The 25,076-nt window shown below is 39.0% G+C and overlaps 1 protein-coding gene and 1 pseudogene across 4 annotated transcripts in view; both read right to left on the bottom strand.

Annotated features, from left to right (window-relative positions):
* ENAH (ENAH actin regulator) overlaps positions 1-8,273 on the bottom strand; it is an 81,724-nt gene extending 73,451 nt beyond the window's left edge. For all 3 annotated transcript variants that reach the window (XM_083374243.1, XM_083374244.1, XM_083374245.1), the window contains exon 1: positions 7,879-8,273. In XM_083374243.1, coding sequence (XP_083230369.1) covers positions 7,879-7,883 — 5 coding nt within the window. In that variant the 5' untranslated portion in view covers positions 7,884-8,273. The remainder of the gene's footprint in view (positions 1-7,878) is intronic.
* An 11,366-nt stretch (positions 8,274-19,639) lies between these two features.
* Positions 19,640-21,581, bottom strand: LOC310649034 (annotated as a pseudogene). Its single transcript has 2 exons — positions 20,817-21,581; positions 19,640-19,882 (listed from the first exon to the last, which is right to left on the bottom strand). The product of its transcript is annotated as an uncharacterized misc_RNA (transcript).
* Positions 21,582-25,076: the final 3,495 nt, after the last annotated feature.

Here is a 25,076-nt window from a genome sequence, read left to right as displayed (position 1 = left end):
GGGAAGCCAGATTCATTTCACAACTGTGTTACTAACTTAACAACTGCAGCGATTCACTTAACATTTGTGGCAAGAAAAGTCATAAAATGGGTCAAAAAGCCACTTAACAAATGTCTCCTTTAGCATCAGAAATTTTGGACTGAATTGTGGCTGTAAGTTGAGGACTACCTGTAATTTTGCTTCTGGAAAAACAGGCGCAATTATCAAGGTTTAAAAAATGCCAAGTGGCACATAAAGTTTTGTAATAAATAAACCAACATTAAAGAAGAACATATACCAAAAATGACTACATCCAAAAGGCATATTTAACATATCTAATCAAATTATGAACTAAATCATCTCAGAGATTATATTCCAAACATTTTCTTCATAATTATGCTTACATGTGAGTGTACTGGCTTCACAATATTAAAAGCTCTATTATTAGTACTGAAAAAGAAAGGGAGAAAAATCTTGACTTTAATACATTATTGGTTTCCCTACCATCTGGAAGGATATATTAAGCTGCCAACACAAAATTGTAAACAAAAAGGTAAACAATCTGTCTCAGCAAATTTATTAATATCTGTTACTACTTAATATTTCAATTTATGAGATAACTAGTCCTACAAATTGTATTTGTTAGTTACAACTCTTAATAAGACTTCCTCAGAAGTTCCATTAAATTATTTTATTTTTATTTTTATTTTAATTCCATTTATATCCCGCCCTTCTCCGAAGACTCAGGGCGGCTTACAAGCTTAGCATTATATTACACTTGGAAGAAAATGGATGAACATAAGATGCAAGAATATGGAATTTGTTAACTATGATACAGAGTGGATCATTTTGATATATCAAATATTATCTTTTTAAAAAAATCAATGGAAAATATACATTTCCAAAGCAAAGGAAGCATTCTGACAGTTTGCTGAATTTAGAACAAATATGATCAATCTTTTTTCAAAGTAGAAACTAAAATTATTTATATAATACAACCACTGAGAGAGAAACTGAAATTCTTACATTCTTACATGATTTAATTTATAGTTTTTACCTTGAATGTATGACTTGAAATAATCATTTTTTAATTTACAAATATTTCTATATTAAGGTGCATTGCTTCTGCTACTGCCTGTAATCCCTTATTTAAATATTAAATAAACAGATCATAAAAATCCTTGGTAAAATATAAAATCCTTGCCAAATCTGGTATTTTCCAGACTTTCTAGCAAACTATTTCTATCATATGCAAGCAATGGCTATAATAGCTTTTCTTCAGTGTAGCAAAAGAAACAAAGAACAAAGTTAACAACAGCCCATAAATATTCCAGTGATATATTTGTTTAACAGATCCTCTCCTTACTAGATGTAATAAACCCTACAAAAAAAGAATTGAGCAAACAAGTATCCCATCAACTATATACTGAGTACTTTATAGTCATCAAGAAATTTAAAGCTATTTAGTTAAATCTGATCAGATAGTGATGTGGGATACCCCACAAACTAAGCTATATGAAGTGAGCTCAAAGTTACAAATACAAATATATTTGTTTGGCAATTATATTCCAGAGTGAAATTTCTGTCAAATTTCCAGTGAAACAGATCTTTAAAAGCCAAATATTATTATTATTTATTATTTATTAAATTTTTATACCGCCCTTCTCCCAAAAAACTCAGGGCGGTGTACAGGGCAATAAATATCAAAATACAAAGTACAAAAGTTAAAAAACATTAAATAATTATGCCCAATATAATACAATAGTTAAAAGCCATGTTAAAACCCAAACCCCAAACCCATCAGACCAGGCCGGCTTGTTCAAATAAATAGGTTTTTAGATCCCGTTGGAAGGAGCGAAGGTCGGGGGCCATCCGGAGCTCAACCGGTAAGTGGTTCCACAGGTCTGGCGCGCCCACAGAGAATGCCCTCTCCCTGGGGGCCACCAGTCAACATTCTCTGATCAGTGGCACCGTGAGGAGGCCCTCTCTGTGGGAGTGCACTGGACGGAGGGAGGTTGACGCCGGCAGCAGGTGTTGCCGTAGGTAATCCGGACCCATGCCATGTAGGGCTTTATAGGTCATGCAGCCAATGCAGCTCGCGGAGCAGAGGTGTAACATGGGAGTATCGGGAGACCCCCAACACAACTCGCACGGCTGCATTCTGCACCAGTTGAAGCCTCCGAGTGGTCCTCAAGGGCAGCCCCATGTAGAGAGCATTGCAGTAGTCCAAACGAGAAGTCACGAGCCCATGAGTGACTGTACGCAAGGCATCCCGGTCAAGAAAGCACTGCAGGATGACACCAAAAAGCTACAATAGTGAAAGAAAAACTGCTTCCTATCTCTATCACTACTTGATAATGAGTTCTTGCTCAAATTTGATTGCATTTGAGAAGTGTTATCCTTCATTTACATTCCAAGAGAAAACATTTATGATTCACATACAAGCAATTTTAACATTTTAGCATTCACCATTATATGTACTTATTTCCACTTCTCTCATTACAAAATAAATTTAAGCAATGCTATTTAATAAACTTATTACAGAACAATACATTATTTTTCTAATTAGGGTAATGGTAAAATACTTTCTTTTTAAGAGTGGAAGTATTTACATTTTGAATAGCTGTAGTGGCAATGAATACATTTATAGTGTTGCTTAAATTCAAAGTTTTAATAAATGTATAGAAATTATATAGTATTCTATATACTGTACTGTGTTCTAACCACTGGGCCATGGTGGCACAAGTTAGAATGCAGTATTTCAGGCAGCTGTAAATCACTATAAAGTGGTGTATAAGTCTAAATGCTATTGCTATTGTTATACTGAAAGCAGAATTCAAGATCAATTATTAATATCAATATTCCAGTATAAGCTTACATTTAAAATTGAACACACCACTAACCTTAACCCCAATAGCTCTTCATATAAACTGGTCTACGTATAAATATTTCAGATTATTTATAAACATTTTCTCTTTTCAACAACAATTCCTATTTTAAAGCTTATCAAGAGCAGCTGAATATAACATAGATTGAAACAATGTTTTGAAAGGCATCAATGATAATTTCCCACAAGTAATTTAAATAATTAACAGCATATTATCTTCATATCTAACCCGTTTATGGAAATATGTGTTAATGGTAAAAACTGAGATTGTAGTACTATCTTACTGTAAAACTGTTCCAAAGAAGTACAGAGCAATTTAGGGTGTCTTTAGCTCCTGAAGTCCTGTACTAAAATTCAAGTCCCGTACAAATTCCTCTCATATACAATTCAGTGCATGAACTGAATACAATTTAGTGTACTGGATGGAAATAACTGATACAACACCTCCCCCAATATTAAAAAGACAAGGTATATTTGGCTTTTTCTAATGTTTTTAAAAAATAACTAGGTTTCTAAAACATCTGGAAGCAAACAACCAAACTCAGAGAGCACCAAGGATTCCATAGTTCAATCCTGAGTTACATATGTCCTCTTCTGCTAAAAAAAATTCTTACTAAGGAAGAGGGAATAGCAGTAGTACATGCAAATGACTGAAACGGTCTTCTCTCAAATCAGAAATATGCCTTAATCAGGCTGCCATCAGTTGCAGCATGTTGAGATTGGTGTGAAGAGAACTTACATTAACTGTTTGTCCACCTAACTATTTCCCAACTCCTCTTACAAGTTGTAAGATGTTTTGTAGATAACTCACCCATCTTGTTAAAGAGATATATTTTTATAAAAAAAAGATGAGTGACTCTCTTCTACTATGCTTAGCACCAATCATTACAAAGGAACATTATTTCTTTCCACCAACTTTTTTTCTGCAAAAATCTCTTCAACATGCCCGCTTGAAACTTGCTACAGACATTCTTCATGCAATTTTCATTATAATCTATCACCAAATAAAGTTGTCAGGGATGTTTTTAAAAAAGAAAAAAATGGGGGGAAAACCTAGCTCAAAAACTTCTCTGCTTTCCAAATATCCAGCGAAGTTCATCCTGCACTAATAAAAAACAAAGTGCCATAGGGTTTTTTCCATCTAGATCAGGGTGTCAAAACTGCCAGCCCGCAGGCCGGATGCCAAAACCGCACCCACTCCATTGCCGGCAATGGGGGAAAAATCATGCTACGTCGCGACACATCATGTGATGATGGCATTTTTCAGATTTATTCTCTAGAATCCAAAGCAGTCAAGACATGCCATCCATTAAACAACATATGGGAGATGAATCTCCAAACTGAGGATTTGATCTCAAGGTAATTCAGACAATTCTCGCACATCTCTAGTCAAAGCCTTTAAAATTCATCATATAAACTTCCAGAATCTCTCATAATTTAGCAGTCACTGATAAAAGATCTAAAAAGAGAAAACTATATTAATTCTGCATTATTAAATTTCCTACCTCACCTTTTTGGATTATAGATAGTCCTCAATTTACAACCACAATTGGGACAAGAATCTCTATTGCTAAGCAAGGTGGTTGTTAAGTGACTTGCACCCAACTTTATGACTTTTGCCACTGTGATTAAGTGAATCTCCCATTGACTTTGCTTGTCAGAAGCTAGCTGCAAAAGTTGTAAGCTTGTAAGCCGCCCTGAGTCTTCGGAGAAGGGCGGGATATAAATGGAATTAAAATAAAATAAATAAATGGCAATCACATGATCCCAAGATGTCATAAATACACACCAGTTGCCAGGTGTTTGAATTTTGATCACTTGACCATGGGAATGCTGCAATGATGTTCAGTGCATGCTTGTAAATCACTTTTTTCAGTCCTGTGTAAATTTGAACACTCACTAAACAACTGGTTGTAAGACGAGGACTACCTATACCGGTTTACAGTGGTATAGAGTACAGTGAAATAATTAGAGGAAGCAGGGAATGCCATAGCATTTTCTCATACAGTTGTCCAGAATCTTAAATAAGGAAGAAAAAAGTAGTATCTCCATTTTTTTGTATTAGCCTGCTGCCTATCACAGCACATTAACCTTTAAGTACTATAGCCTGTTTTTTCATGGTGCCTTGATCCTAAAAGAATGTAACCAAAGTTGCTACATTACATACATATACATATTAAATAGAAGGCAGAAGAGAGGATTTCATTTCCTGAGAGAATAGACAAATCTTAGCAATACTGGTTTCATATAAGCATATAATAAAAGTTCTTCTACATGTTAAACTGTGGTCATCAGTATTTTAAACAACTGTTCCAATTTTATGGAGGGGGAACAGAATAAAATCAAAGTTTACCCCATCAAGTCCAATAATCTCCTCAACACAGGAGTCCAAAGTAGAGCATTCCAGATAGCCTTCCCTTTGTTTTTAATTCATGTCAGATACATTGAATATATTCAGTATGGGTTATCAACTACTTTTCTTTATGATTTAATTCTGTTACTAAGTTAGGAAAAAGTAACTTAAAATCTACTGTTAAGTGCCCTGCAGTCTTCTATATGACATTGTTTCAAGTTATTTTAAAAATGCTATCATACACACACACACACACACACACACACAACCACATCCCAGTTGTCTTTTCCTAAAGCTAAATATACCCAGCTTCTTCAATTTCTCTTCACAGAACTGAAATTCTAATTGTCTTAAGTTACCTATCAAAAGAATATCTCCTCTCAATAAATAGCAGAAAGGTGATATTGTTAAAAATCTATTTGACCACTTGGAGAATCCAATGAGATAATTCGCCCCAAAATAAGCAACACTATTTACTGCTACAGTTGACCAAAAGCCATAAATTATCAGACCTTTGTTTGGATTAGGATAATCTCTGTGTCTACCTTCTTAATCATACTTACAATAAATCCAATGAATTTACAATCTTTTTTCAGAGGTATTAATAGAGCAAAACTTAAGAAAATAGGACATGGTATTTACTGGAAGACGTACTAATATTTCTTTGTATCATGTGTTCAACTCATCATATAGACACACCCTATAATTAATAGTGGCCACCCTATTTGAAATTTTAAAAGCAATACAAGTTCCTGAAAATAGTTTTTGCAGTATCTAGCCACAACCCCACAAAGTATTAAAAAACCAAAATATTCTGACCAAAATGTTTTAAAGATACAAGACATTTAAGATATACATTCAAATTCAGTTAAAGCATATAACCATCCTGTTTTGTCAACAAGTACACATATAGTTAATTGATTTTTCATAATACAAAAAAATAACAACTTGGAAAAATCTTCGTCCCAAAACACACACAGGGCAGCCAATGGCGATCAGAATATTGAAGATTTATAAGCGGAGTATTAGGAATCAAAAGGAGTAACTGGGCATCTTGTTAAAAGAAGTTTTGAAGATTATACAGCTCACACGGAGGGAGAAAGGGCACTAATTCCTGGGCAGTTTAATCGGGAAAGTATTTAAATTTTATGTAGAGTCAGATTCTTTTCATCTCGCCAACATATTAAGACTGTATCGTGTGAATTTTACTGTATTATAAAAGCTTACCAACATTTACATGAATTTTATACAAATCATGTCAACTATCTGGAAAGAAAGGATAATTTATACCTAACCTGCACTGTTTATATTTAAGAGGATAGTTTCCTGGGAGCTGATTTTAGAGCCTACCGGGTCCCATTTCTGAAGTATTGCGTCAAAGCCAGAGAGGTGGTCACAGAATGCAAAATACACAGGGGGGAAAAAATGTTTCAAAATGAAAGGAATCCCGGCATGGGTGAAGGGGGAGAAAGACAAGAGAATACCGACTAGTAATAACGCTTTGACGGGGCCCCTTTAAAAATTCTACATGCAAATACATACCGTTGCTGGGGTATTATGTCAGTGACTTTTTCCTATTTATTGATCACACAAAGAAAAAAAACCCAGTATGAGCTACTGCAATGCAACACGCGTCAATTTGAGGGGGGGTGTAATTACTTTTTCATTCCATGTAATCTCCTGAAGCGATGGTCACCATCTAAAAAGGTGAATATTTTGCTTTTGAAAAAAATGCACATCAAATCTCGGAAAACAGCCAGGCCCTCATCATCTTCCCTCCTCGAGTTCCTATCCTTCCCTCCTGTTTTTTTTATTTTTAAAAACGCTTCTTTTAACTCTTTTAAATGCAATGACCTCCCCTCCCCTCCCTCCCTCTTCCTCTTATCATAGCCTTATAGACCTCTTTCACGACTCTGCTAATGCAACAAAAAGCCGTACATGTCAAACGAAGCCTTTTGGTCCTTGGGAACACAGCATCATCCCCTTTCCTTTTTTTTTTTCCTCCATCGACTAACAACACACAGTCACAAACTTCCCCCACTTTCGTGAAAGGCAGCCCCAAACACAACCACTGGATAAATAGAAATTCATCGCCAGATACCGGGGAGAGGGGACCGGGTGTGTGTGTGTGTGTGTGTGGGGAGTGAATGAACACGCGTGTCCAGCAGGGGGAGGGAGTGGGGAACACTCTCCCTCCCCGCCCCAAAGCGACTCATGGTGGTCTTTCATGCACCTTTTCGTCTAAACCAGGGGTCGGCAACCTCGGCTCTTTTATGACTCGTGGACTTCAACTCCCAGAATTCCTGAGCCAGCATAGCTGGCTCAGGAATTCTGGGAGTTGAAGTCCACGAGTCATAAAAGAGCCGAGGTTGCCGACCCCTGGTCTAAACCGAAGTACATTATAGTACACGAGGCTTCCCTGTTAGGACGACTCTCCCCTTCTCCATTTCGCCGGGGTTTCCCAGCCAAGCCCTCGCTTCGTGTTGAGGGGCTGGGCCCCTTCTCAAACTTAGCCGCCGCACACCGTTTCCATCAAGCGTTTCTCTTCCCCCCCCCACCACCCCGAAAGGACGAGCCCAATGCTTGGGGATGGGGGGGGAGAGACGCCTTCCCCACCCTCCCCAGCGATTTCTCTCGTTCGAAGAAGCCCCTACTTCACCTCATGTTGCTGCTCGAGGTCCGGGGGGGGCGTTTCTCCCCCCCCCTACTCCTCGCTCTTCTCTTATGAGCCGGCCCGGTTTGCTGCTCTCTGTAGGCGCCGAGGACAGGAGGAGGAAAAAGAGCGGGGAGGGGGGGGGGTCTCTCCTTCAGGCGCCAGCCAGTCCCCTGCCTTGGCAACCCTCGGGCTGACTCGGCTGCCTGCACCCTCCGCTTTCGCTGCTTGGCCCACCCCGACCACAGCGGGGAGTCGAGGGAGGGAAGGAATAGCAGGGAGAGGAGAGGGAGGGAGGGAGGGAGGGAGGGGGAAGGGAATAAATCGAGGCTGGAAGCGCCGCGAGGCTGGCGCGCGAGGGGCGGGGAGGAGGAGGAGGAGAAGAAGAGAACAAGGGAAGGTGGGAGAGTTGGGAAAAGCAGAAAATAACGCAACGCGCAAGCGGCTCGCTCGAGACACACCGGCTCGGGGAACGGGGAGGGGGGGGGGGGTTTGGAGGCGCGGCACGCAGGAGGACGCCGAGGGGTGGAGCGGAGGAAGCCGCGCCACTTAACTGGTCTGCATTCTCCGAGCGTTGCATGCGGCTCGTAATGCGGGACTGGGAGAATGTAGAGATTTTAGCCGCCTGGAAAGATGTCGGTGGGCTGGGCGTATGTTCCTCGGGGATTCTCCGGGTTCCTGCGCGCGTGGAGTGTCAGTAACCCCCTTCCATTCTTCGTTTGCAGTCGCTGGTCGCGGGCTACAGCCCCCTTACATGCTTTATTTTTGTATTTTTAATGCTTGCCCTGTTCACCGCCCTGAGTCCTTCGGGAGAAGGGTGGTATATCAATAAAATTGTTATTATTATTATTTTTTTAAACCTGCAGTCTGAGATCAGGCCGTCGGTGCGGCGCGATTAATTCTCTTCTTGATTATTCCGACAGAGTTGCGGTTCTAAGACGTCTCTTTGTCTGATCGTCTGCATGCAATGCTATACACGCTGTGATACATTTGTTATTTGCTGAATATTGTTGGGTTGCGTATACCGTTCAAGCAATGTGGTTGATGTACTGATTTCTTTAAATCATTAAATCAAGCAGCTTGTCATTCAGTCCACATCAACGTTTAGTTTTCTGATAGTTTGCAACTATGGTTTGGGTGCGGATTATTTCAATAGAAAAAGCATTCCTGTTTTACTTCCTAAGCTTTCCTAACTTTATTTGGGGGGAAATTGTTACTGGTTAGAACTTTTTCCAAATACATTTGCATAATTATATTAACTTAGCTTCACACTAAGTAGGTTTCATAGGATTGGATTATACATTTAATTGCAATCAAATATTCCTGCTCCTACTCATCCATGACTGACTTTTCTAATAGCAATACTATCGTGATTTAGCTACCTGGCAATTTTCATTTATATATCATTTTTCTCTTCTGATTTGATTTAATAATAATAATAATAATTTAATTTCTATTTAAAATAGAAACTGAACCCATACTGATGGCATTCATCTTGTTTGACTGAATATTCAATGAAGATACTAGATTAGTGTAACTAATTAAACAAAATGCCAAATCTTACAGTATTAACTGGCTGACTAGTGTAGAAGAGTTCTAAAATAGCATTGAGGAAAGTATATGGCAAGTGGGAAACATAAATCTAGCCCAGAAAGATAAGAAAGGCTGAGGTAGAAACTCAAGGTTGCCCCACCTTGATTCTCTTTGTTATAAGAGGGAGAGAGAAATGTGCTATTGGTATGACTTTCAAGATTTTGTTATTACATCGTAGAGCAATAAAGTATAGAGTTCCGATAGTTCCATCGTATCTCTGTTTCCTGGCTTACTTCAAAAACCTGGCAAGGCTTCATTACATCAATGGTTCCTTTCCCATTGCCTGACCACACATCACTTAGCATGTTCTGGAGACATGTTTTATGGCTGCCAGGCTTCTCTGTGTTCTTTAAGGAAGAGTCAATTTATAGAAATTGTGTTTTCAACTATCCAACATCGGAAACTGATAAGGAAGGGCTTGGAATTGCCTCACATTTGAATGGACAAGTTAACTGCCTGACTCTTAATTATGGCGTACTGTGGGGGTTACATTAAGCTCTTCCACACAACTTGTTAATCATGGAGCAGAGGTCCTTCAGCAAATAATGACTTGCCAAGAAAGCAGTCGAGATGGCCTTTTCCTCCCACAGTTATAAATTCTTTTCCAACTTCTTCCACCACAAATCACAAACCCGGTCTGTCTAAAATGCATCATGTGGGGTCACTGGTGCTCTCTGAGCTTGTTTATTTTCTTGCGGACATTCCATTACCAAACTAGGTAGCATCATCAGTCTGCAGTTCAACCCTGAACTAGAAATATTTTCTAAAATACATCATATCAAGGTACGTTTAAGAGTAATTTTCCCATGCCCTGGATTTCTGTCCAGACCAAAACAACAACAACAACAAACAAAAGGTAGCAACTCTATAGGGAAAGGGACCCACTTCCCTTCCTTGGTTCCTTACTTTGCCTGCCAAGGCATGAGGAAAGGAGACAGATTGATTCTTCCTCCTCCCCTCATTCTCAGGAGGAATGGGGAAACTATGATTAGGAGACCTACGTTCCCTCCCCCACCTTTCACCAGCAACAGAAGAGGGAAGCAAAATCATCCTGTATGATGGTGCCATGGAACTGGAAATTTGACCTAGGAAGTTTGGTGGGCCTTTTACTTTAGCTAATAAACAAAAGGAAATATTCCCAGCCAGCCTCTTCTCAGGATGATAATATAATACTCCAGTTTCTGGCAGAATAGGGGCTTGAACTGCAGTTAATAATAATAATAATAAGTTGGAAGGGACCTTGGAGGTCATCTAGTCCAACCCCCTGCTAAGGCAGGAAACCCTATACCATTTCAGACAAATGGCTGTCCAGTCTCTTCTTAAAAACTTCCAGTGTTGGAGCAGTCACCACTTCTGGAGGCAGGTTGTTTCACTGGTTAGTTGTTCTGTCGGGAAGCTTCTCCTTAGTTCTAGGTTGCTTCTGTCCTTGACTAGTTTCCATCCGTTGCTTCTTGTCCTGCTTTCAGGTGCTTTGGAGAATAGCTTGGCTCCCTCTTCTTTGTGGCAGCCACTGAGATATTGGAACATTGCTATCATGTCACCCCTCACCCTTCTCTTCATTATGTTAGCTGATTAGTTAGCACTTCATAAATCAGCTACCTTTCTAATGACTTCTCTACCAGTTTATAGCTCTCTAATGCTAATTATGCTAATATATAATTAATAACTAATGCAGAAACTAGAAGATAATCTCACTGCTGTCCATCACAGGCAAAATCTGAACAGGCTAGTCACTATCTTCAAAAGGAACCTTCCACAGCCACAACATGGCTTTTGTACAGCAGGCATGATTTGCTGTGAGGGAAATCCAGGATTGTGTTATTTTTTTATATTCTTTATTCTGTCTTCATTGACCTGGCAAAGGCATTTAACACTATAAACTGGAAGACTCTCTGGACCATCCTAAGACATTATGGATGCCTGAGGAAATTTGTGAAGTTGATTCAGTTACTGTACATAAAATGACAGGACAGGTCGTTCACAACAATGATATGTCAGCTGAATATGCCACATCCAATGGGGTGAAGAAGTGCTAGCCCCAGTACTGTTCAGTCTGTTCTTTGCTTGCATGTTATCACTTGCTGTCCAGGCTCCGAAGTAGGGAGTTTAGTTGTACTACTTCAGGGGTAGGCAACCTTGGCTTTTTTATGATTCGTGGACTTCAATTCCCAGAATTCCTGAGCCAGCTGTACTAATTGGACAGCTGTCTCTTTCACTTTGCCACTTGAACACATGGATGAAGTGCCTCTGTGTTCATTCAGGAAACTCTCTTTGCCGATAACTGTATTCTCCTGGCAACCCAAGGTGGTGAACTACAGTATAGTTGATGCTGAATAAATTCTCAGACACTGCTCTCAGTCTGACTATCAGACTGACAAGATTGAAGTACTTTACCAGCCCATACCAAATACCAGAACCAAAATCACTGTTGATTACACCCAGCTGACAAATGTAAACAGCTTCAAATACTTGGAAGCATGACCTTGAGCAATGTTGTATAAATAATTTGACTCCAGGATCAGCAAAGCCAGCCAGGCTTCTGGGGAGACTGTGTACTAGAGAGCTTATTCAATACAATGCCGATATCTCCACAAAGTCTACAGAACTGTGGTTAACCCTTCTATATGCATGAGTCCTGGATTCTGTACCAGTAACACATCAAACAAGTGGAGAAATTTCACATGCCCACTCTCTGTTCCATCCTTGTAATTCTTTAGCAAGGTTGTCTCCAACCTGGAGGTCTTGGATTGGCCAAGGTCCTCCAGCATTGAGTCTATCATTATCAGACCCCAGATGCAGTGAGTGAGATGTGCAATCAGAATGGATGACCACTATATGCCTCATCAGTTGCTCTATGGTGTACCAGAGACTGGGAAGAAACATCAAGACTACCCATGCAAGCACTACAAAGATGCTGTGAAGGAAACGCTATGCCACTGTGACATCCAGCCATGGGAAATAGAAGCTGCAGCTGCTGACAGAATCTGTTTTGAAGACAGGTATCACCAAAAACATAGAAAACCACGAACAGCATCACAGAATAACGCTCACCGTTGTTATAATAATGGACTTCCAGAGCCTCCATTGCGCTAGACTCTGAAGTACCAGACTGGGACTGTAGAACTAGCTCCATGTGCACAGATAAACTGCACAACAGGATATCTTCTTTGAATCCAAAGGACTACTTTTATAATGCTAGATTAGGGAAGATGCCTTTGAAAGCTGTATTGATCACAATTCTGGGTCAATACATACAATACTCCAGTTGGCAGGAGTGAAGTTAAAACATGAAATCTCAGTTCATTTTTACTGGCTAGAAACACATGTTTTATACTGGAAAAGTTGTTGAGCTGGTATTGTTAAACCCTGTGTCCTGTTCTTAGCAAAGAACTGAAAAATAAGTACTCTTTCTACTCCACTCAGTCATCATTCATGAATATCACTGTATATTATATTTCAGATAGTTTGAGTAATGTCTGACACGTTACTTTGAATCGGTTCATATAAAAGAAAACAGCAGTTTTCTTATGTCATCATTATTCATGCTACTTGTTTTTAGCATGTAATGACACTGTCCTTTTTTAAGCCTCTTATTTTCCCCAAAAGAACTGTTGGCTGATGTAGGATTTATGAAGAGATTAAAGGCTTCACATCTCCATATGAACAATTAAAGTAAAAACTGAATAAAGACTTGTCATGATAGAAATCAGAGAAAGGATATCTCAGCTTGAAGACATTGTGTCACTTCAAAATAACTTTAGATGAGTTTGATCAAATGAAGTTGACTTATTCTGAGAGCCGACTCAGCTTTTTCTGATTCCAAACTAATCTGGGGGAATCTGGCTAAGTGATATTTTTGCACTCTCCTCCAGGTCATCTACAGGGAATTTTGATTGCATCACCCTGATCTCAGAAAGTTCCCTTTGAGGCTGGCAGCCTCATTTGCAGGTCACTTACAAACTGCTTTGAAAATAATGGTGACATGGAAATGTTCTAAGACTAAGTTTTTCTTTCTTTACAAGTGAAAGAAATGCTCTAAACTGAATGAATCTGAACAAATGTGCCATTAACAATATATGCTGGGATATATGCTGTTAGCCATGCTTTAATCCCACTAAAATCAAAGCAAAAGTTAATCATAAAGCCTAATTAACATAATATGGGATCCACACCCTGTGATTTAACTATTTATATACACTGAACACAGCCCTTTTCAAGTGATTATCCGTCTATGAAGATGTGAAAGTAATCAAGTAAGTAGAAGACAAGGCTGCAAGTATAGTTCATGCCTTCTAGCTATAGGGTCTAATTGGGATTTTGAAATGTACTACTAAATTTATGGATGGCTGTTTTGCAGATTGAAAGAAGTTTCAGAGATTAACGGTAGTGAGAGAAGAAAATGGTTCAATATTTTTAACAGTTACCTAGAAAATTAACAGACGATACTATAGTTTGATGCATCAGTTTGATGATAGTAGTCGGGAGCAGTGAAGTCTACATATTTTTAAAAATATAGCTCCTGACAACTTCAGCAACATATCCACGGAATTATTTTTGACAACATACAGCAGTGCTTTCCTATTGCCTTAGTGATATTTTTGACTTTGCAATCGACCCTACAGTCTTGATAATTGCTGAGGATCTCTCATTCAAGTACAAATCAAAAGCAGCCCTGCTTAACATTTAGGAATCAGGCATCCTTGGCTAAATGCTACTGCCTACCTGGGTCTACTCTTCCCCAAAATATTTTATAATCCTACTCAACTATATCATCAGCTTTTTAAAAAAATACTCATAAATTGCTTTAAAATAATATTTTAAACTTTCAGTGTTTACAGGACAAAAGCCTGAGAGATAAAAAAATATGAATTAGCATGATTGCAATCAAATCCCTTTGTTGTACAGAGGTATAAATAATATACTGCATCAATGGCCATATAGAGAGAAGTTGTCCCTTTCCATAACAGACAGTCTGCTGTCCTCTAGATATGTTGTGACTACAACTCTCAGAATTCTGATTCTATATGCAGACATGTCAAACACAAGGCCCGGGGGCCGGATCCGGCCCGCAAAGTGGTTTCATGTGGCCCGCGAAGCCATCCTGGAAACAGTGAGGGAACGGCCCCCACTGCCTTGGCCATGGCCCAGAGACGCTCCTTCTGCCAGAGACCCTCAGATCTGTCCCACTCCTGCCCAGGCCCCCATAGGCACCCTTGATGCGAACGATGTAGAGCTGGCCACGCCCATCCAGTACGCCATGCCCACCCTGTCCATACCCACCCGGCCCCCTGAGGGCAACCGCAATGCTGATGTGGCCCTCAATGAAATTGAGTTTGACACCCCTGTATTAGGGGAAGATGATCCGGGAGATATGGGTTTAGTAGCTACTCAATAATGCCCTTTCAGTTCACAATTTTGTCCTCTTAGAAGGAAAGTTAGACACTTGTATCTCCACTCACAGTTGTGTAATTTTAAAAAGTATATATTTTTAATATCGCAAAGAGGTTCACTTTATAGAATTCAGTCTTTTTTTCCTATTCCTGTGGATTACGCAGCTCTTATGGTTACTGTACTGGGACACTGTACTTGACACTTTCAAGTACCTTGAAGTCCAGCCTCCCTTTCAGAGTGATTAGCCAATATCTCCTATCCATCTTATCCATACTGCCATCTTCATGAAATTGCCCCTGGATGATCTTACCATTTCCCACAGTGTTGGCAATCCGCTGATTTCAAACCATCAATGCTGTATTGTACTATTGTCCTTCTATGCCAGAAGAATGAAACCTCATGCTTGTCAGGTTGATTCTTTCAGTCTGATTTCACTGAAATGGATAATGCTTAAACACATTTCATAAATAAATGTAAAATAGTTCAACTGAGAATATTCCTGTCAGAGTTACTGAAGTCAGTAGAAGTTCAGTCATACTCTGATCTTCAAGGACTGGCTCAACAAAAATACATTTGAGAATGATTTCTAAAGTATATAAAATTATTAAGATTAAGCTAAAAGATGAATATGTTAAAGCGTGTATGGTAAAACGGGCAAAAAATGGGTATAATATAATGCTAGATAAATAGGAGAATGTATGGATTAAAGGACTAAAATTTACATTAAATTATAAAGAATTTTTTTATAAAATGATGCATTGTTTACTTCACCCCAGATAGACTAGCGAAATATATAAAGGGATTTCTAAGTAGTCAAAATCCAGCTTCATTTTATCAAATGTAGTGGTCTTGCAAATATGTGAAAACATACTGGATAAACATAATAATGACAATGCAAAAAAAAATTACAAATACAAATGTTAATGAAACCTGAAACTTTTCTTTTAGGTATGATGGACAAGTCAATTGAAGAACAATTTGGGATGCTATGCCTTCACATGGTGACAGCTGCGAGGATTATACTTACCAAACACTGGAAAGAAAAAGAGATACCGACTGTTGAAGAATAGATTTTGAAATTGACTGAATTAGTAGAGATGGTAAAACTAACTTCTTTGATTAGAGATAATGGACTAGACAGCTATGTATATCCTTAATAAGACTAAAAATGCAAATCCTGGATGTGTGTATGTTAGAAAGAAAAGAATCGAGCACCAGGATAGAAAAATAAATATATGTGTATGTGTATATGTATATGTATATATGTATATGTACACACACACACACACATTTGTAAAAAGGGAGGAGAATTTATTGCTTTTTTCTTTTCTTTCAGCACTCAGCCAGGGTGGATCCTACATGTTAAATGTTAAATTTAATTGACCACTATTTTTTCTATTTTCTTGTGGTTAGGATTGAATGCATGTTTTTGTTTTGTTACATTTTATTTCACTGTTCTGTTCTCTATTCTCTATGATAAAGCAATAAACTTCTAAAATACATTTGAGAATGTTCATCCATGAACAACCTAGGTTGGAACATGGCCTTTTGATTTTAGTAGTCCAGTTTTGAGTCTTCTTTCTAATTGGCTCTTTCATTGTTAATTTTTAATTAGGATTTCTTTTAATACTTCCTTGTGGATTTGTTTTGATGCCTTGTTTCAGTTCTTTCTAGTTATATCTATTTGATTAATTTGTAATGTTAAATACATCATTTGAAGGTGAAAACACAATATAGAAATGACTGATTACTGTGTATAAAATAAATAATTATAAGATGTAAGTCACATTATGCAATGGTTTTTTACCTTTACCCATGTCCCCACGTGCCAAGACCATCTGGAGCTATTGTTTTATGTTGTTGACATATGACTCAGTTGCCCTTCCCTGAGCAAAATCCATATTAAGGCAGGTTGAACTAACTGAATGAAAAAGGGCAATGCTAAAAATAATTCATGTTTATATTATACTTGATGCATGGTCTTCATTCCCTTATATCTTCCTGCATTCCATTGTGAAGGCTTGATGATGTCACTTCATACTCAAAGTATTAGGCTAAAACAGAAAAATACACACAAAAGTTAATGTAATCATTTGTATTTTTGAAGTGCCCCTTTATTATTTGATTTCAGCACTTACTGTAGTATCTTAGCAATCAATTGGAGAGTTGTAAGAGAAAGAAAGGGGGGGGCTTCTGAAATCTACTTGGTAGAACTGGTCTACCCAGAAAGGGAGGAGATGAGTCAAAAGAACTAGTTGGCCTATGTAGAGGTCACTCTATTGCTTTATGACATAATCCTTTGTTTGGCTCAGATATGCTGTGCTTATATAATACTTTGCATAGAAAACCATAGAAAATCACAGATTGTCTTTGACCAGTCAATATCTTATGGTACAATCCACCTCACAGGGGCAAATGTAGGCACATGAAGTATGCTGATAAGGCAAAATATGAATCTAATGAACAAACAAAATGGCTTTATTTGCCTGCATACTACCAAGCATATATGTAGGTATACCCTTAAGATTTTCCACTTCTAGTTATTGTACTGGAAATGATTCATACCATGGAATACAAAGAGATTTAAACCCTTATGAGGACTAATTCGGTCAATGCTGGATTGAAGGATTGATGCCGCTGTTGTGTCACATATTGCTTAAATGGCGAAAAAGTGCTGGGTATATGCCAGAGATATAGCACCATTGTTTTGAGCTTACTGGATTTTTCTTTTTGTCAATGGCATGTGAATCTTGTCAGGCATATTTAATTGATTTATAATAGTGATGTGTGTTTTGTCCTGGATAAAGCACATACGTGGTACATAGCTCTTCTCTTATTCACCCATCCCAATGTGATTATACCAGACCTCATATCTATGATGCAACTGTTGGTAATAATATATGGTTGCACAAGCCCATACCCTTGTATGCATACAGATGGGGAAATAATATGTAGGGGAGATTTAAAGAAATTAAGGTGATATTTGCAACAACATGTATGCACTGATTAATTGCAAAAGGATCAGGGATTCCTTCATGCTGCTATGAATACTTAATCTTAACTTTTCTTTTTTTAACTGGCCCTACAGATGCCATTGTGTGTATGTAAGACATACCACATAAAAGCACTCATATAAAACATCTGAGTTCTAAATATAACTGCATGCAAATTGAGATCCCAATGTCCTTTTCGTGTTTATCCAGTGCTTATTATCTCTTAAGAAAATTACTTGATCTACGCATTGACAAGTTAGTCCAGTTATTTTACTAGCTTTAAGGAATTTGTAAAAAAAAATCAGAATGTAGTTGATTGGTTTAAGTCCCATTTTTTTCTTATATAAAGTAGGCATTTTGAAGTTTAGCTCTATAGACATCTTTGACTGATATCCATTCCTCCATTTAAAATAATCCTGTCTAGGGTTTTATTACCCTAGAATTCTATTGTTTCACTTGATGTATATTTTTAAACCAGTGTTTTTTTACTGAAATGCCAAACTTATTTTTTGGAATATAGATGAAACTTATCCCAGACACTGAACCTTTCCCTGGATATAACTCTGATCTCTAATAAAATATTGCATGTATGAAAAATATAATAAGAATAAATTATAAAAGATGCATGTGTTTGCAATTTATTGAAAGCAAGAAGTATCCATTTGCCATCCTTATTATTTATGATGAAAGACCTGGTAGAAAACAGATCAAACTATACATTCCATAAATTGAATTCAGTTGTCAGACACTTCTAACAGAAAGATAAGCTTCAATTTAATAAAACTATTAGATTACCATGTTTATGCTACTAACAATGAAAGGGAGAGGTCCTGTGTTCAAGATGGCATGCTGCATAATCATAATGCCTCCTCAAGAGAACTCATCCTTAGGAAATCCTTCAGAGGGAAAAAGGCACCAACTGCTGTTCTAGTGATTAGCAAGGCTAGAAAGGTTGCCTCCAAGTGTTCTTCCTTGAGTTCATTGAATTCATTGGGAGATTTCTTTATATTCCTCATATAGCCCAATTACTTTTGTTGCTGAGCAATGAAGAGAAGTTAAGTTCAAATCCAACATGTAGTCCTTCCAGCTTAGAGAACCGTATCAGTCCATGGCAATGCAATTTTGACTTTGCCAGTCGATTGCCTTCCATTTGTGTTGATCTATTTACCATCATCCTAAGGTAGCATACTAGTTGAAGGTGATGAGTTGTCATCCAATATATACTGAGGGGAACAAAATGCTGAAGACTGATTTCAGCTACATGTCCATGTGTCCATGCTTGCCTGCCTTCCTTCCTTCCTTCCTTCCTTCCTTCCTTCCTTCCTTCCTTCCTTCCTTCCTGAACCCAAGCTTCTAATTTTAACAGCCCTGACTCAACTGATTCAAGTTCAGATCATCACTCAGTTTGCAATTTTCTGTTCATTTAACAAGGGTCAATATCTTTGAACATAGTGGATCTTATTTCCGAGGGACATGAAAGAGTGCACCATCAGTTAAAATTTAAATAATAGTTGCTAATGATGAAGACTTGCACATGGCACTTTTGCCAATCATCCAGTTTCCAACACACCCCAAAGATCCTGTTCCCAAACTTTAATTTCTCTTTGAAATCACTTTCAGCTAAGTGGTGTCTCTGTCCTTGATCCCAGTTTTTTTTTTAATATAAATTCTGCTTCAAGCAATAGAGTTGGAGGCCACGGCAGCATTATTTCTGTTTCCAAAGTGTGGGCCTTTATCCAGCAAAAAAAAAATGCTAACCAGAAAACATTTGGAATGACTTTCTGACTATGCTACAATATGGGATATGTTACATTTGATTCTAATTTGGTGTTAATGCCAATGGCAATGTGGCAGCAGGCCTTCCCCTCCTCCAAAGTTGCCATGTGCCTCTGGTATTGTCTGTTGAGTCTCTGAGCAAGTTGCCCAGGTAACCTAAGTGTTGGCACCAGCCCTGGTTTTTTGTATTCACTCTGCTCAGTAATACAGGCAGATATAATGTTTCCTTGCACAGCAGAAATGTAGAAGTTGACAATCTTTTTATTAAGAGGCCAGGTTAGAATCATTCTACATACTAACCAACTCAGAAGATCCTTCCTGCATGGACTATTTCATTCTGTGTTTCTTTACTTCATTAACACTCCTGTGTTAAAAAGAATAAACTTGTTATTGGGCACCTGCCTAGGAAAATATTTTTTTCATTCTAGCAGTAACATATTTCTATTGCTTGAAAGATATAATTTGTTATTAACAATTCCTCTATAATGTCTCTTCTAAAATGTTTCTCACATAATAATATAGCAATTCTACATTATGTTATAGCATGCTTAGATTCTGAATTCCTGATGTATTGGTCTCCTTGTCATATAATTTATTTTTGAAGAGAGTGCACTGCAAATTTCTCACACTTTTGGTATTTCCTACAATTTACATTAACATTCTCAGTGTCTGATATCACCAACCTCATTCTCTTACATGCAAATCTAAGTCCATATTTCTCTTTCTGCCTTTTAGTGGTATTATTTATCAATCTCTTTACATGTATGTATGTACATAAATATAGAGGTATGAATATGTGTGTATTCAAGTATGTACATAAAGGGCTTTTTTCTCATAGAATGCTCAGAATGGCGTTCTGGCACCTTTTTTTGCACACACACACACACACATACACAAATCCCTTTTGCACAAGCTGTGCTACTCCCTCTATTGGCTTTCGAAAGCCTATTGGCTTTCGAAAGCCAATAGGAATTGCTGCTGAGCCCGCCAAAAGACCCGGCCAGCAAACTTTGCAAAGGCAAGTTGTCTGCAGCGAAGGCCAGTTGTCAGGAACTTTGCACCTCTTCCTGCTGCCCAACTACACCATCTCAACTAGTTAAGTAAGAGAGGGCAAGGAGTGGGAGGTGGGTTCTGCGGAGTGCATGTGCACTCCTTCCTTGTGCTCACCTGTCAGCCAGGCTGGTGGCCTACCCGGTGCTGGACCTCGGGGGTTAGCGTGCGTCTGCAAACTACGTCCACATTTGGTCTTTCCCGGCTGTGCCTTCCTTGTGTGATGAAACCCAGACATGGAGCTGCAGCAGGCATTGTTGCTAGAGGGGGGGCCAAGTGGGCAGCACAGCTGAACCCCAGGGGCTGGGGAGGGGGCTCGGGGAGGCAGCCCAGGGTGGCTGTGTCAGACACCTCACAGCCCTGCAGCCCATAAATAGCCACAATGTCCGGGAAGTCCCCCAGTGGGTGCTGAAGGCCAGTGTCCAGCTTCCTTGGCATGGTGGCGAAGGGAGGGGGCTTGGCATGCTGTAGACCAGGCTGCTGCAGGGTGCCGCCGCGGCCCCTATCATGCAGCTGCTGCCTGGGGCCAGCCCTGGGGGAGTGTCTGCTGGGCTCCTGACTGGCCCGGCTCCACTGCCTCAGCCGCTACTTGTAGTCTGGGTAGTCAAGCATGTGGCGCACTCAGAGCCACTTGGCCTCTTCTATGAAGGGCTGCTTCTGGGCAGGGGCGAGGTGCTGCCATACGGCACCCAGCAGCTTGGAGATCTCTGAGTTGTGCAGCCGGGGCTGCTCCTGTGCAATCCACCGCCACTGCATGCACGACCAGACCATGAAGGTGTTCATGGGCTGCTTCACCTTCTCTGGCCGGGCTGTCGAGGGTGGCATCAGCGGGGCTGGGGCCGGCTGGAATGGGTGCTCCACCCAGCCACTGGCAGGCGCCTCCGGGGTGTAGAAGCCCATGAACATCTTCCTGCCCATCAGGGAGGGCCTGACTAGAGAGCCTCGAGAGGTCCCTCAGCTGGAGCAGCCGGCAGCAAGCAAGCCGCAGAATGTGGGTCCCAATTATTACTTTCCAAGGTCAAGACAGTGAAAAACAAACTAGTTCTTGCCTTGCTTAGCAGTGCAGGTTGATCCCTTTCCATTGTCCCACCCTTCCATTCCTCACACAGCCTGTTACTCGACCATAAAGAGCTGCTGCCCAGCACATTAGATCACAATGAATCACCGGCTGACCTCTACCTTCTGGAGTGTTCAGTTTCTAATTTTATGGCCTGTATCAATCAATGGAGCTTTAAGAGCCAGACTAGAGTTTACAGATGCTCACTTTTCATAAACTAAATCCTTGGCCAGGAGGCAGAATCATGCATCTCCTTCCTTGTGATCAGAGGTACTGATAACACACTATGCAAATACAAAGATCTGGGTCAGTAAAGAATCCAGATAGATAGTCTGAAACTTAATATTTCTTATTTCTTTGAATCCACAACTAATCTTTGAATTGGACAGTATATCACATACCTGTGTCTGATATTATTACACGGTTATAAAATAGACTGCTAGTCAATAAATAATTATATGAGATTCTAGATCTGTCAGCCCAGTTCATCTCGGGTCTGAATTCCCATGCTGTGAAAAGGAGAGGGCTTGCAACTTCTGGTTGTAGTTATCCACATTTCTGCACACTGAGATAATTGGCCATTTGTACAAATACAGAGCCTATCATGCTTTTATATTTATATGGAACAGATACATTAGCTGAAAATTTAGGGGAGAAAAAATTGTGTATATATGTATTTTGGTTCTGACTTTAGAAGCATTTGGCATGTCTGCACTGCCAATTGTACTGTCAATTATATACCTATAATAAAAACATCACTCGTGACATAATTTTTAGAATGTGTAAAAAATTTGAGGATAGGTGATGCCTCCTTCCACTTCTTACCCAAAGCAGTTACGTGCAGCTTCCCAGATCCAGGTTCCACTAAGGCGACAGCCCCTTCCTCGTTTCCCAGCTCCTGAAGTTGCTCACCCCGTCTTCCCCCACCCTTTAATATCATGTCTTCCCCCACCCCCTTTAATCTCTCTCCCCCACCCCCTTTAATATCATGTCTTTCCCCACCCCCTTTAATATCAATGAGGCTCCTCCAATGGACCATGACCTGGTGCTCGCCCCGGTCCCATTCCCCCTTCGCCAGAGACCTTCAGATTTGCCCCAGTCCTGCCCAGCTCCAAACAAGTGCACCTGACGCAAGTGACGTTGAGCTGGCCACGCCCACACTGTAGGCCACACCCATGCCAGATTAACAAGATGAGAGTTCCGGCACCTTTTTTTTTTAGGAAAAAAGCACTGTGTACATGATATAATGCACATAGTTATATATTTCTGTCAATTTTTCTCAGTTATTTTAGAAATCCTGCACTTTGTTCTTCATTTATATTGAAGAAGTGGTTTGAAATCAGATTGAATAGGATTTGGAGAAACCAGACCTGCAACTCCACATAATTAATTATATTGTCACAATCATTGATACAGAATGTTATTTATAAAAGTCAACTGCAGAATCAAAGTTATACAGTATATACTAGATTTGAATCTAGATTAAGTCAGAGTTTTTAGTTTATACAGAGCCACTGAATCAGTGATTTAACCCTAACAAGCCTAAGTGATCTAACACCCCAATCTAAATCTGAATCTACACCTTTAAGTTCCTCAAGAACCCAATTTCTGATTGAATCAGAGAAACTGAAATAATCAGCTTTTCTTTTCATTCTTTTCTTTCTAGTGTAATGTTTCAATATTGCAGGCTGCCCAGATTATATTGGAGTGATCAGCCATAATAAAGTAATAACAATAATAATTCAATGCAGTAATTAGAATGAGGAACAGAATTCTGCATACAACTGCATTCTTAGAACAGTTGTGCAAGAAGAGATCAATCAATCAATAATCAATAGATTTGCTTGCAGTTTTCTAATGTTGATTATTAGTATTCTAAGGATTTTAAAGTATTGATATTTAATTCAATTTAGAGAGAGTTGTACTGAATTATTGTCTGTGTACTAAAAAAAAGTCAGAGGTCACCTTTGTTATATGTATGTGTTTTATGTATTTTTGTCACTTTTTAATTTTGCTCATTTATTCCCTTCCCCCTTTCCCCTTGATGTTAGTTTGTATTTTAATGTTTTTTTTAAAAAATAGTAAAAGTATTTTTAAAAATAAAATAAACTTGATTACAGCCATGTATGAATTAAAAAAAAGATAGAAAATAACTTCTGAAATAGTAAATACAAATTGTAATAAAACTGCATTATTATAAAATTGAGATGGTCAAAGTATTATGAAGGAGGGCTCTGAAGGGGACAAAAGTGGTTGGACACCAGTATCAGAATTCAGATTAGTCTCTTACTCCAATAAGACATGAGAAGACACTGATTCTCTCCCCCCCCCCACCAGATTGGAAAGCTTTAATGAGGCAGGCATCATCTCGGCACAAGCTAATTCTGGATACATTGTTTGAAATAATTAATTCTTGATTAACAGAACTTGGCCCTAGAGTCACCTTGGTGAGATGAGCAGCATAGAAATTTAATAATAAATAAATAAAAATTATATACTGCCAACATGGATTGTGAAATTCTTGAAGGTAAGAGGTCCAGGTGGCCTTTTCTTAGCTGAATTTGGGGAATGGAGGTGTGCTCAGAATGTCAGGCAGTATGGGACTAGCTTTGTTCTGTCTTATGGTAAAGGATATGACTAAGTTTACCTCTCCATTATTTCCAACGCTGTGTGGGGTCAAAGGAACTTTTTTGAATAGAATGGCATCTCTAAATGATAGTAGTGAGAAGAGCTCACCCAATCCAGCTTGTAAAAGCATGTAATTCCATTCTCTCTCAATATATCACAAAGAAAATATGAGCAACTATACATTTTTCAAAATTCTCACTAAATTGAAGTAACGTTGGCAGACAAGTTACAGTTTTGTAAGAAAATTGAACATGCCAAATGTCATAGAGATTGATGCAAGTAGGCTGAGCTATGCTTCTTTAAAACCTACTAAATGTCATCAATTGGGGAGAACATGTGATGACATTTGCAGCGGTAACTTAGTGGGAACAGCTATGCCAAAGTTCAGACTGCAAAGGAAATCATGACTCTTCATAAATAAGCTAGAGATCATTGTTAAAGGCTGAGAAGGAAGCATAGGGATTAACTTTCTGGTCTGTTCTGAGAAATAAATTATTTAATAGATCAAATCAGCTAGCAATACAATTTGGAGAAGATCATTGTAATCAGGATGACAGACTGACAACAATCATGCATACCCACAAGGAGTAAATAATACAATTACAAAAGCTCTTTATATTATGTTCCATCCATCTGCTCAGATGCTACTATTGAGTTGACAGAGGTGGTCTGACTGGAAAATGCTCATTTCAAAGCATGGCTGTTAGTCATTATGT

The sequence above is a fragment of the Vipera ursinii genome (genome assembly GCF_947247035.1).
Source record: "Vipera ursinii genome assembly, chromosome: 1".
In the NCBI taxonomy this organism is placed as follows: Eukaryota; Metazoa; Chordata; class Lepidosauria; order Squamata; family Viperidae; genus Vipera; species Vipera ursinii.
Note: the sequence above shows the minus strand (reverse complement) of the source record. Positions and strands in the feature narration are given on the sequence as shown.